Source organism: Onychomys torridus, chromosome 4 (assembly GCF_903995425.1).
Source record: "Onychomys torridus chromosome 4, mOncTor1.1, whole genome shotgun sequence".
NCBI classification, from domain to species: domain Eukaryota; kingdom Metazoa; phylum Chordata; class Mammalia; order Rodentia; family Cricetidae; genus Onychomys; species Onychomys torridus.
In genome coordinates this window covers 136409399-136422014 of record NC_050446.1, presented here as the reverse complement: position 1 = coordinate 136422014, position 12616 = coordinate 136409399, and the positions used below count along the sequence as shown (strand labels likewise).

At 44.9% G+C, this 12616-nt stretch overlaps 1 protein-coding gene across 2 annotated transcripts; it reads right to left on the bottom strand.

Moving 5' to 3' along the window:
• Positions 1–5768: 5768 nt before the first annotated feature.
• Gid8 (GID complex subunit 8 homolog) lies at positions 5769–12589 on the bottom strand. Of its 2 annotated transcripts, none has more exons than XM_036184843.1 (5): positions 12376–12589; positions 9695–9821; positions 8318–8514; positions 7548–7745; positions 5769–6688 (listed from the first exon to the last, which is right to left on the bottom strand). In XM_036184843.1, exons 2-5 carry the CDS (start codon positions 9810–9812, stop codon positions 6515–6517), a joined length of 687 nt encoding a protein of 228 aa, XP_036040736.1. In that variant the 5' UTR covers positions 9813–9821; positions 12376–12589; the 3' UTR covers positions 5769–6514. The 2 variants fall into 2 exon arrangements, with proteins under 2 accessions (XP_036040736.1, XP_036040737.1); XM_036184844.1 differs by lacking the exon at positions 12376–12589 and adding an exon at positions 11967–12320.
• Positions 12590–12616: the final 27 nt, after the last annotated feature.

Here is a 12616-nt window from a genome sequence, read left to right as displayed (position 1 = left end):
GCAGAAGGCATGGGTACAGCCAGAATTGCCTGAAAGAAGATCACATCTACCTGGGAGGTGAGCAACACCAGCAGTTGGTAGTAGCTGGGGTGGACATTCTCTACTTAATACTATGAGCTGCCCTACACACAACTGACAAAGCCATCTTTGCAGTTCAAGTTGGAAAATTCCTTGTGGAGACATTAGATAGGTAACATCTGTCATAGTCCACCAAGCACAGGCTTCTTGCTCTGGAGCAATGGCTGTGCCTTTTGAGAGCATCTGCCTGCCCCATGTCATCATGTTTTGTTATACAAATCTGGCACGTGGAGCCATGGCACAGTTCCTTGAGCTGAGCAACTCATTCCTTGCTGCTTATACTGTCATCCTGGCTTTCTTAGATCTTTGCTTATTTCTACTGAGGAAGCAGTCTGGGTCCAGATGACTGGGTTCATGAATAAAAGCAACTCCCAGACACTACCCTGGGCCTAAGTCTCTTCTGTAACCCAACATACACAGTTCTAAAGATGAGAAGTCTAAATAATTAGATTTTACTCCACTGTTATTGACAGGCATCTGTAACAAATAAGACTTTGTAGCTGGAGAGCTCTCCAGCTACAAGACTTCAGGAGCCAGATGTAGTGTTGCATGTCTGCAGCACAGATATAGCCAGACTGGGCTACAAAATTAAGATCTGAAAAGAAGAAAAAAAGCTTCTGGTACTGAACATAATTTGTATCCACCTTCTAAGCCAAATGTGTACATGGTAGAGAAGAGTTCAAGCAGCTAGGTCTGAGTCTACGGGAAGCCAGACAGCGACATCACGATGACTAAAGATGTTTGTGCGTGGCCAGTTCCATTCACAAAATGATCTCTGGGGCTCTGGAACAGCTTTTTTTTGGGTGCTGGTGCCTTCAGCCAAACCTTGTAAACACCAAAAGTGCTGAAAAACACCAGTACCACCTCCACTACTCCCTCACTCTCTTAACAACAGAGTTCCAGGTGACAGGTCGGCCTGTTTTACTTTTGAGAACCAGCTGGAGAGAGGTTGTCAGATATCTGACCTATAAAAGGGATAATTCCTGTGTGTACATGTGTGCATGCATATGGGTGAAACCTGTAGATGTTTACAGGAAAGGGGAAGTCAGAGCTGTTTAGAACCTATCTACCAGGCATTGCAGGTCCCACTTTAGGAGATTGGCAGTCATGCATGGCATAGTAGACTCAAGAAGTGGACAGTCACATGCACGATAGTAGTGTAGTACAGGATATAGTGTAGCAGCTATCTTCCAAAACCCTGCAATCGAGAGTCTCCATCAAACTTTCAGAGAAGCCAGGCAAGAGAAAACTCCCTTGAAGTCACATGCAAATGGCTAGAGAGATGGCTCAGTGATTAAGAGCCCTTGTTCTGACAGAGGACCTCAGTTTGATTTCTAGAACCCACATTACAGCTCACAACTGTCCATAATTCCAATTCCAAGGGATCTGATGCACTCTTCTGACTTCTGTGGGCACTAGGCACACATATGGTGCATGGATATGCATCCGGCCAGAACACTCTATGTATATACATATAACTTTTTTAAAAATCTAAAGGAAAAAAAAAAAAGAAGTTATACACAGGCAGCATCCTGTAGTCACATCTCTTGATTACAGTTGGACACAAACAGTTCTGCAGTTTTCTTCTGTATTAGGGTCACACTGGGCCCTTAACTTGGTCTTCATCTAGAGGCATGGATGAGATGCAGATACAGCAGACTTCTACAGCCCTTTAAACAACCATACCCGCCTGAGGCCACACATTCCTGCCCTACCAGTCCACCAGATTTACATGTAACCCCATTGATGAGTAGTTGCCCAGGACTTAATACCACTGGAGATAGTCTGCTTCCAGAACAGGCAGACTATTTTAGGACATATTACCCATAGTACAAAGAACTGTGTCAGAGTCCATGATAGGTAATGACACCAGGGGCCATTCAAATTCTGTGTTCTTTCATGTAAGTATAAAGTCTTAAGTCAGGATAGTATCCCCAAATTGAGGGAAAGCATTCATGATAGGTAGATGGTCCCAACTCCTCAGAGTCAACATGCAAGAGTTCACATTCAAGCATACAAGAGATACTACCACTGGGAAGTTTAGCATCATTCTCTGGAAGCATGAGGGAACTGTGAGTGATGGTCTTCCCATGAAGGGCTCACGGATGGTACAGGCCCTTTCCTGTATACAATCACCACCCACACCCAGTGCAGGATACCTTTGTAGTGTGCTGCTTGGTGCCCTTGGAGGTTTCTTCTCCCTGCATTTCCCTCAAGCCTGATTGAGAAAATGGCAATGGAGAGGTCCACACTGGCCAGCAGCATGGACGCCACTGCATACTGCACAGGGCACCCACAGCCATCTCATCCTGAGGCCCAGGAATGCTGCAGCTGTCAGCTGAGTAGACTGGTACTGTGCTGTGGCATGGTAGTGCTTGTATTTTTGATGTCTGGAAGCTTTCTTGCAATAAGGTAAACACTGCTGAAGTGGGGACAGAGCAAAACCAAAGTGCAGATACATCTTCCTGCTCTTCCAATTCTACACTGACTTGCATGGGTACCTTTCCAGGGAAATGGGGGGTGGGGTAGAGTTGCGGGGCGGCGGCAGAGTTTTCAGATAACCATTCAGGGAAAAACATGAAAACTTGTATAACAAATCACAGCAGGAAGCCAGAAGCTACTCATCTGTACTTCTCAGATGATGTGTGGCTGGGTCACAAATGCCCTCAAATGAAGAATTACAGTTAAGTATGCACGAGTACTCTAGCAAGCTAAGGATTTATACAGACTCTACACATCTATTGCTGTCAAACCAGCTTACTAAGCATCAGAAAAAAGCAACACATTTGTGAAACAAAACTATACACATGATGTCAGAACAAGACACGTTAACAAAGCAACAGTGAGTGAAGGCTGGTGATCAGACTGTACCCGTGCATGTTGTCCACTGCACACAATTCAGTGTGTTAGATGCAGGGGTGTACACAGACCACTCTGTTCACTTGACACTTGGAATTTGGTCTTTTGTTCATTCTGAGACTGGACAGCAACAACCTGTAAGGGAATCCCATTTCATTCTCTTGATGACATCAGTGTCTTTATTATTGAACATGTAAGAGTCCTTCTGGAACCCTGGTTCTTCCTCTCTAAAACTAATAGCACAGGAGAAAATAAAGATATCACACTGCCCACCTCAGATTTACAGGCCTGATCTCCAAGACACTATTCTTCAGCTATATACACTTATAGAGGTCTCAAACACCAACTCCAAACCATAATTCAAGTGACAAAACTAATAAATCCTCATCTTTAGTGTGTAAAAATCACCTGCTTTAGAAAATTTCAAACTGGGGTTACTCCTTATACAGCTCTATGATGTTGGAACAGAGTATCAGAATATTCTTTTTTTTTTTTTTTTTTCCTGAGACAGGGTTTCTCTGTAGCTTTGGAGCCTGTCCTAGACTAGCTCTGTAGACCAGGCTGGCCTCAAACTCACAGAGATCCACCTGCCTCTGCCTCCCGAGTGCAGGGATTACAGGCATGCGCCACCACTGCCTGGCCAGAATATTCTTATTTCATTTATTTCAAGGCACTGTCCATTAAAAGGTGCAAAAAGGAAATAAAGCTACTTTGTAAAAAGCCATAAACAACTTTTTTGAGTGAGACTCAAGAGGCAAGCAGAAAAACTAATCTATCCTGCATGTTCAAGTAGCTTAACTTCATTTGTCTGTTGCAACAGAAGTCTACACGTACTCCCTTGGGAGGGGATGTTTAGGCACTAGCAGATCATGGATAAATAAGCAGTTCTATTTGAAGTCCTCCAGCCTTGCTGATATCTGTGGTGTTGGCTGATTAGGTGACTGGCTGAAGTGGTAAGATGTCAACACCTTGTCTTATAGACATGTAACATTTCATGCATGCAACAAGCCTCTTTTATGTATTTGTGGATAATCTACTGAGGGAACTTCCCATTACTATACATTTCATGCCCTCTAGTTTTAAGAACATATCAAACTGATTTGCTATACGAACAAAAAGATACAAATATGCTGGCTATCTGGTACTATTTTGTTTAAGGATCTCATATATAATATAGCCTAGGCTGGACTGGAAAAATCCTTCCTCAGCCTCATGAATGCTGTCATTTACAGGCAAGAGCAACCACACCTAGCTTTATACAGTTCTTTAAAAACAGACACAGTATCTTGATACCCCTCTCCCCCTCCAACTTCTGCTTCATTTAACTTACTAGTTACCTGAAAATAAAAACTTCCTTTCCCTCTACCTTAAAAAAAAAAATTGCTGGGCAGTGGTGGCACATGCCTTTAATCCCAGCACTTGGGAGGTAGAGGCAGGCAGATCTCTGTGAGTTCGAGGCTAGCCTGGTCTACAGAGTGAGTTCCAGGACAGGCTCCAAAGGTACAGAGAAACCCTGTCTCAAACAACAAGAAAATCGTCTGTGTGTGAACGTACAGACATGCACCTGCATGTCTGGGTGTGTGGAGGCCAAGGAGAGCATCAGATCCCTGGGAGCTTTAGTTGCAGGCATCTGGGGAACACCTGACTTGTTATGTGGTGCTGGACTCTTGGCCCTCTGATTATCCGTCAAGTCCTCTTAACCAATGACCCATCTCTCCAGTAACTCCTTCTATCTTATTCTTATCCTCAAACCTAATGAGGCTACATCTGAAGATGATGTTGAAAGCCACCTGTTTAGGAAGTAAGGAGAAGGAAGTCTGCTTACTCCTTACTCACAGACCAAAAGAGCAGTGGGGGGGGGGGGGGGGGGCAGGGAGGGGTCGTAATGACAGCAACAACTTCATCCTTGAGCCTGTTGTTAATGTGATCCTAAGAATATTGCCAAAGCACCTGCCTTCTGTAGTAAAAGCAGAGAGATGGAAGACACTTCATTCCATCCCAACAAGGAAAGTATCCTGTGGGAGAAAAATAGATACCAATGAATACTGAAGTATGGACATGATAGAGGCAGCTGGTTAGTTGTGCTACCTGAGCAGCTTAGGTGCCAGCATGCTGAACAAACCCAGTCTGACCTAGCTGTTCAGTATGCTCTGTACTTCTCAAGAACAAGGTAAACAATCCAAATTCAGTAGTTACTAAGGACACTGCTTGTCAGCAATAAGCACCAGAACTCCTTGCTCTAATGTCAGTCAGGCAAGAGCTTCTACCAATGGACAGTGCCCATGTCATCTCTACCATCCATATCCATGGATAACTGGCTGAGGGCTCTGCGGATCTGTGCATCCCCATCCCAGCCTTCAGCATTGCTCTAATAAGGCGCAATCAGGCCTGGGCCACTGCCAAGAATCAACCAAACACATCTGTACCTGGCATGACATATATATATGCTCAACACTCAGATCACTGATCTACACATGCACATCACGCCTCATAGGAATAGCCCTCCTGCCTTCCACTGAGTAGGTAACAAATAGCTCTTGAGAATCAGGACACTAGCACTGCCGACATAGAAGCAAAAGATGAGAAACTACTTTGCCAAGCAGAAGTTCAAACTAGCTAGCATGAACACCCAGTCCTGTGAAGCCTGAGACCACCCAGCCATCCCCACCAACACCAGGTTGCCTTGCTGTCACAGAGGGCATTCCCTAGGCACATGGACTTTTCAATTAGGCCTTCAGCTATGGGTAAAGGTGCTGTCCCTATGCCATCAGAGACAGGACACCCAAATAAAGGAGGGCTGTGTGGATGACAATTTTTTAGAAGCCATTGTGGTCAATTTGGAAGTAAAGAGAAATCTTTATTTTCAACAAAGTTGCCTACAAGAGATGGTTCATTGGTCCACTATGAACGAATCTCTCATCACATACAGCACCAAAAAATATATTTAAAAAAATTAAGAAAACACAGCCTCATCCCTCACACACACACATCCCCTCCCAAAAGCCACACAGCCCAAACCAAAAGGTAAAGAACTAAATCAAACTCAATACCCGCACACAAGTTATCTTTGAATTAAGATTTACAAATTTATATATTCTTTCCTATGAAGGAACACAAAGAGGAGGAAAAGAAAAGAAGAAAAGGGGTAAGGAAAAACTTGAAGAAGGCCTGATAAGACCTAGGAAAATAAAACACTGCCTGCCTGCACTAGTTAGCAGAAAGCAAAAGAACGTCAGTGCTTTTCATATGCTGTGAGTGTGAGGCCTTCAGCTGAAATGACACTCCCTAGCAGTGCAGCACACACTCAGCAAACCAGATCTTCCAGAGCCAGCAATACCAGAAGTACTGGGACAGTCAACTGCAGTGTGCAGTGCTCAGGATGCAGGGCATGGCAGAGGTGGTGTCTTCCATCATGGGTTTGCCAGTGTTTAAAAAGGCCATTTCCCCTTTTTAAACAGTAAGAGCCAAAGAAAATGACAGGGGGAAAGGTTCTCTACTGCAGTGACAAATCTGCCAGTCACAGACAGAAGGGAATGAGTCCTGTGCTGGTTGACAGTGCTGGGTCCGCACACAGGCTCTACTTGGGCTCCTCAATCACACCTTTGCTGAGGTCTGTCATTTTGGGATATTTTACTTTCTTCTGATCTAGCTCATTCTGAGCCCAAAGTAGCAGTTTCAGTAATTTTGCCAGCTTGGGTGTGGACTCTCGATTTTCGTAATCCAGAACAGCCTGGTTAACTTCACTCCACACCTAGAAAAGAAACACATCCAATAGAGACGGCTGCATACATGTACTACCAGCAAGTCTGATATATACTTAAAGACATCTTTTTGTAGTGCTAGGGATAGAATCCAGGTCCTTAAGCACATTAAGCAAGCACTCTATCATTAAGCTATATTCCAGCCCATTTGGATACTGTTCACACCCAAGAAGCTTGTTATTCATTTAAAAACACATTAACCATGTGGCTATAAGCCACTGCAGGGACCCTGAATGGTCCTCATCTGAAGGGGTCTTACACTTTGGTCAGCAATGACACAATGAGGTCAGCAAGTGCCCTAACCCTTTTAAACAAAAGTGTTGTAAGGACTTTGAGAGAGAAGAGCGGCACAATGGTCACGTGAGCTCCCTGCAGGCAAGCCTTAAAGAGACATCTCAAGATCTTCAAGGATGGGCAGTCCTTCTAATATGGTATGGAGAGGATAGAGCCCTAGGAGAGAGGGATCCAGCACATGGGGAAAGGAAGACATGGGTCTTGGGAAGCAATGAACTGTTATGTTTGCAGTACACAGAAGGAACAAGAAAAAGTTTCAGAAGAATAAACAGATCTTAAGTTGAAAATACTTAGGATACTCATTTCTAAATTGACAGAAAGAAGGTTAAGAGGAAAAAAATTGACAAAGGGTTTTGGATACTAACAGTCACAATGCTGCTGCTCCTAGTTTTACAAGATAAAGGGGTACAGATGAGAGGAGCTGCTAGTGTCCTACTGGAGTACCCTAGCCCAGGGCTATGTGTTTCACCCCCATCACAAATGCAGCATGTGTACCATCTTTCCACAAGTCCCCTGAGTGTCCACAAACAGAGCTCTCCCTTACCAGCCTTTTACCTTTTGCCTTTGCATCATGTGGAGAAGGTCTCCAAAAGGTGACTCCTCAGGGCTATCGAAGGCCAGTAAAGCCAATGTACGCTCCATTTCTGTGAGGCACTCTCTGCTTTCCTCACCCTGTTCTGCGAGCTGCGTTTGGGCAAACTCCAACGCTGCTTCTGTCTCACGCTGACGAATAAGCTCAATCAAGTGCTGTTGCTGGTCAGTAACAAAGACAGACACGCTGAGCTAGCACACAGCCTTGTAGGTGATACCCAATATGGTCAACAGCAAAGACAGCCAATTTTGGCTGGTGCACACATGGTCCAAAGTCTATCTCACGGGGCTGAGGGTGTAACTCAGTGTTAACGCACTTGTTTAGCATGCAGTCAAGGCCTGGGTTCTACACACAACACCACAAAAAGAAAAAAAAAAAGACATTTCAAAGGAAAGACTTTTCTAGCATCTCCAAGTTAGTACGTTTCCATTTTAAAAGCAAAAAGAGAGGCTGGCGAGCTGCTGCAGTGGAAGCACTTGTTGTGTCAAGCTGGTCTCGGTCTGACTCCCAGAACCTGGGTAAGAGTAAGAAAGGACTCCCAGGATGGTCCTCCTACACACATCTTTAAAAAGTAGTTAGTTTCTATATTAGTACACAAAGCAGCAGTTATCTCAAAGCCTGCCCCTTCTCAACACTAAGCAATGCTCTACTAACACCCAACAGCCAATGTCTTTCTGAGCCTTTGCAAACAAACGTAACTTACCAAGCATCCACATCAGACTCTAAAGCTCACCTGAAGGTGAAAGTAAAGATAGCGGTTGGTGTCCAGGAGCTCTGGGTGGAGGCTGTTGATCAGGGCGATGGCCTCCTGGATCTGACCCTTCAGAATCATCTCCCGAATCTTGATTCGCTCATCAAGTGTTTCTAGGTCCACACTTGGTTCGATCCCAGACTCCATTCGAAATTTCTCTGCTGCTTCCTTAAAGCCCTCTGAAAAGAAAACTATCTTCACTGCTAGGAAAGATAACCAGGAATTAAGACTTTGTACCTCTAGAGAACCCAACCACCATTAAAATGATCCTACATATAATCCCACTTTCCTAGGGACTTGGGTTTTCGTTTTTTGTGATTAATAATCAATGCTGTTATTCTTTTGCAGCTTTCCAAAACTCTAGCCTCCATCTGGAGGTTACAGACTGTTAGCCATTGTGTGCTGTGACACCTTCAGGGCAGGGATTATAAGTCAGGATGCCAGAGCAACAGAGCCAACTGCGGGTGAGGCAGACACCTGGTTGGATCTTTACAGGGCCACTGTGCTTTGGTGCCACTTTACCCACAGAAGCCTGGTGAAACGGTAGGCCAAGATTTCTATAGCCACTTTCTAAGAAATTTTAGCAGAAATTAATTGGAGGGGTGCAGGAAGATAAGGATTACTGGAAGACTTCCACTCTTTGCTTTTGAAAACAGGGCAGGATAGCTGACTCTTTTCACCCCAGTTGACAGTAACTTTCCCTTAAACAGGAGCATCAAAGTGCTGTTTTTCTGCACATTCCACCATTTCCCTTACCTTCACTGTTCTGAGTTGGGCACACCTAGAAACAGGCCAGAATATTTTTTTCAAGCTGGCCGGAAGATATCAATTATTTGGGCTTTAAATCTACTCAAACTTTATAAAAAAAATTCTTAGACAGGGTCTTGCTGTGCAGTCCAGGCTGGCCTAGAATTCAGAATCCTCCTGCTTCAGCCTTCTGAGCCAGAATACTCTTAATAACCTGAAGGCTTAACTATAAAATTGTCAAGAGCCAAAAAAGGATGTTCCTTTAAGGTCTCAGAGATCTGGAGCAATTATTTTATTGACAGGAAAAGTATTTTTTATTTTTATTTTTTAGGGAGTAGGGAAGCTGAGAAAAGGTCTCACATTACAGCACAGGCTGGCCTTGAACTCACAATCCTGCCTCAGTCTTCCAAGTGCTGGGATTATGGATGTGACCTATACCACTTAGGGCTAGAAAAGGCCATGTCCATTTGATTTACAAATATCAAGTTAACATTGTGTTTTTATGACGTCTCAGCATAACCTAATATCATTATGCTTCAGGTGTAAAGGGCTACTTATTTTAAAAAGAGAGAGCTATGGCCAAGTGGTGGCACCCTCACAGCCAGCCTTTACCTGTGACTAAGTAGTTCATGATGAGACGGTTCATATCTGCTCGTTGAACATGTAAGTTATTGAGCTTTTCCATCCATTCATCTTTGGTTATTTCGTCAGGTTTTTCTGCATAACTCATGATTTATTTCTACAGGAAAAAGATACAACAACTGAGGAAGAATTATATGCCCACTGTAATCATTTCAGAAAATAAACACAGCAATGTAATAAGAAGTGGAAGAGTAGGAGGATACTTTTAATCTTGAGACAAGCAAAAAAAGGCCTGAGGAAAATACATGTCTGAGTAAAATCAAGAAGGTCAAGGGTGGGAAGTATAGTTAATGAAATGAAGAGATCAAGACATCAGATTGGTTGGGTCAGATAGAAAAATCATCATACTTTGAAGGAGGTGGTTAGATTTGAATGATAGGGCAGTCATTGGAGAGCTATATACTAAAAATTATATGCCATGATGTAAAAAAAGGAGGCACCAATCAGACAAAATGCAGACAAGTCTTAGTGAAGGATAGAACTTCTCCAACTCTTCTGTTGGAACACACATGTGGTGAAAGCAACTTAACACTCCTTATAAGGTGGCACATGATGCCTCCTGCAGTGCAGCAATTGTATCCCTGCTTCCTAGAAAGGTTCCAACACGCAACAAAGATGTGCTGTTCACTAATGCACACCAATGCAAAAAATGCGGACACCACTCAAAATGTTCATTCAACTGCCTGAATAAAGAAGGCAGTTATATAGATGACATGAGCAAACCCTTGGGCAGGTATGTTCTGAATCTGGAATTCTGCAGCTTGCACATAGATAATATGGCCCAAGTTCTGGTCTGCTTTATATATGACAGCCTCTCCAGAGACTAGGGAGCACGGTCCAAGTACACATCATGTATTCAGTGAAACACGCTTATTCACACTCAGTGTAAAGAAAGCTAAAAGATGTTATCAAGTCTTGCCAACAAATAGGTAAAAAAAAAAAATGTTTTGGCTGGGTGACACACAATTTTAATCTCAGCATTTATGAGGTAGAGCCAGGTAGTTCTCTCTAAATTCATAGCTAGTCTGAGCCTGGTCTACAGATCAAGTTCTGGGCCAGCAAGAGTTACATGGTGAGACTCTATATCAAAAATAACTAAAATTAAAATACTGCTTTTACATTCAGAGTATTTAGACTTTAGAAGGAAATATGGTAGTGCATCACTTTAAAACAACACTGAATAGGGAAAAAAAAGTTAAACAGAAGTCCAAGTGTGACCTGAGTTTTGCAAAATCAAACAGGAAATGAACGTCTTTAGCACAAAATATCGAGTACTTTTAAGCAAAGACATGGAATCTGACAGGAATTGTTTCATGTGGGAGGAAGGCAGGATGGCAGAGCCACAGGAAGGCAGCTGGGGTAGCTTGGGAGCACCAGCTGGAACATTTTCATACTTTGTCACTAACATATACCTCATGGATATTATTTTGCACACTGCAAATGATAAGCTACTTTGCTTTAATAAATCATAAAGTTGAAAGATAGCTTTGGTTTCTGGGATGACAAGGGAGTGCATACCGAGTGGGGAGAGCTAAGCAGTCCAACAAAGAGACATCCTAGTGCTGTCATAGGGGATAGCAGAAGAGAACAGACACTCAAGATCAAGTTTTGGTCTCCAAATCAATGGCGGCTGTTGCTGGACTAAGTGAGAAGGAACAAGAGAAAAGGAAGAAGCATGGGCAACCAGAGGCTGCAGGTTTCAAGTGCCAGGTCTTAGAAATGGGACAACAACGTGGGAGGGATTCGAGTAGAACAGGTTGGAGGAGCAGGGCAAGTCTGGGTGCAGCGAACTCTGGCAGCTGGAGAGGTGTGGTAGTCCTCTGGATTACAGGTCCTGGGACCCACGCTGGAAACAGTAATCAGGGAAACACATTTACACACACTGGGAGGAAAGTTATTTAAGCAAGAGTGTTTTAAAAACATAAGATATTAAAGCTTCAAAGCCCACTTTCGGAGAACGTGGGCAGAGAATGCAGAGGGGCTTAGAATTTGAGGCATATAGGACTTCTCGTTCTGGAGGACTTGGAGGCCCCAGCGCCTGAAAGGTAGCCAGGGAGGCGGGAAGTGAAACTCAACGGGGTTGTCACAGGACGGTGCCTCTCCACAGCCACAGGATAACAGCAGAATTTACCGATTCAACTTTTATTCTGGATACACAGGGAAGGGAAAAATTAGTCTGGGAAAATGTGCCCCAATTAGGCCCCTTCCTCTCGATTTCCACTCGGCAGCCCGAAGCAGTTACCAAGCAAGACTGCGGACAGAGACCCGGCGATAGTTCCTGTAGGATTCTGTGAGCCCAAATCCAGCGATCACCCAGTCGATAGGCTTTCAACGAAGCACCTGACTGCATCTTCACCTTCCCGTCTCCGCTGTACTGCGGCTTTCATCAGAGACATGGGAACATTTGCAAACTATTCCGGTCCCGGCAGCACCCCAAGTGAAGCATCCTCCAGACCTCCCGCTCCGGGGCAGGGCCGTGAAGGGCAGGACCGACTTCCCCGATCCCGGCTCCCACTGCAGGCTTCGGATACCTGAGGCAGGTCAGCCTGGCGGGCACAGGCCCCCAACCTTTGACCTCCGCGCCTCGGCCCACCCCGGAGCCCCGTGAGGACGCTCGGCACCGCCGCCGGGGCCCGCTGCGGCCATCTTACCGTGCGGATCCCGCCTCCCGCGCGACAGGGTCTGGGCGGCGGCTCCGCGGCCGCTCCCGTAGCCGGGGAGGGGCGGCAGCGACGGCGGGAGATAGAGGTGGAGACGGAGGCGGAGGCGGCGGCGGAGGCGGAGGCGGGGGCGGGGCGCGAAGCGGAGGTAGACACACCGGCGTCCGCCTCAGACACCTCTCGCGAGAGCTTGTGATCTCGCGATGCGAACGGGCAACCAATGGAATCCTCT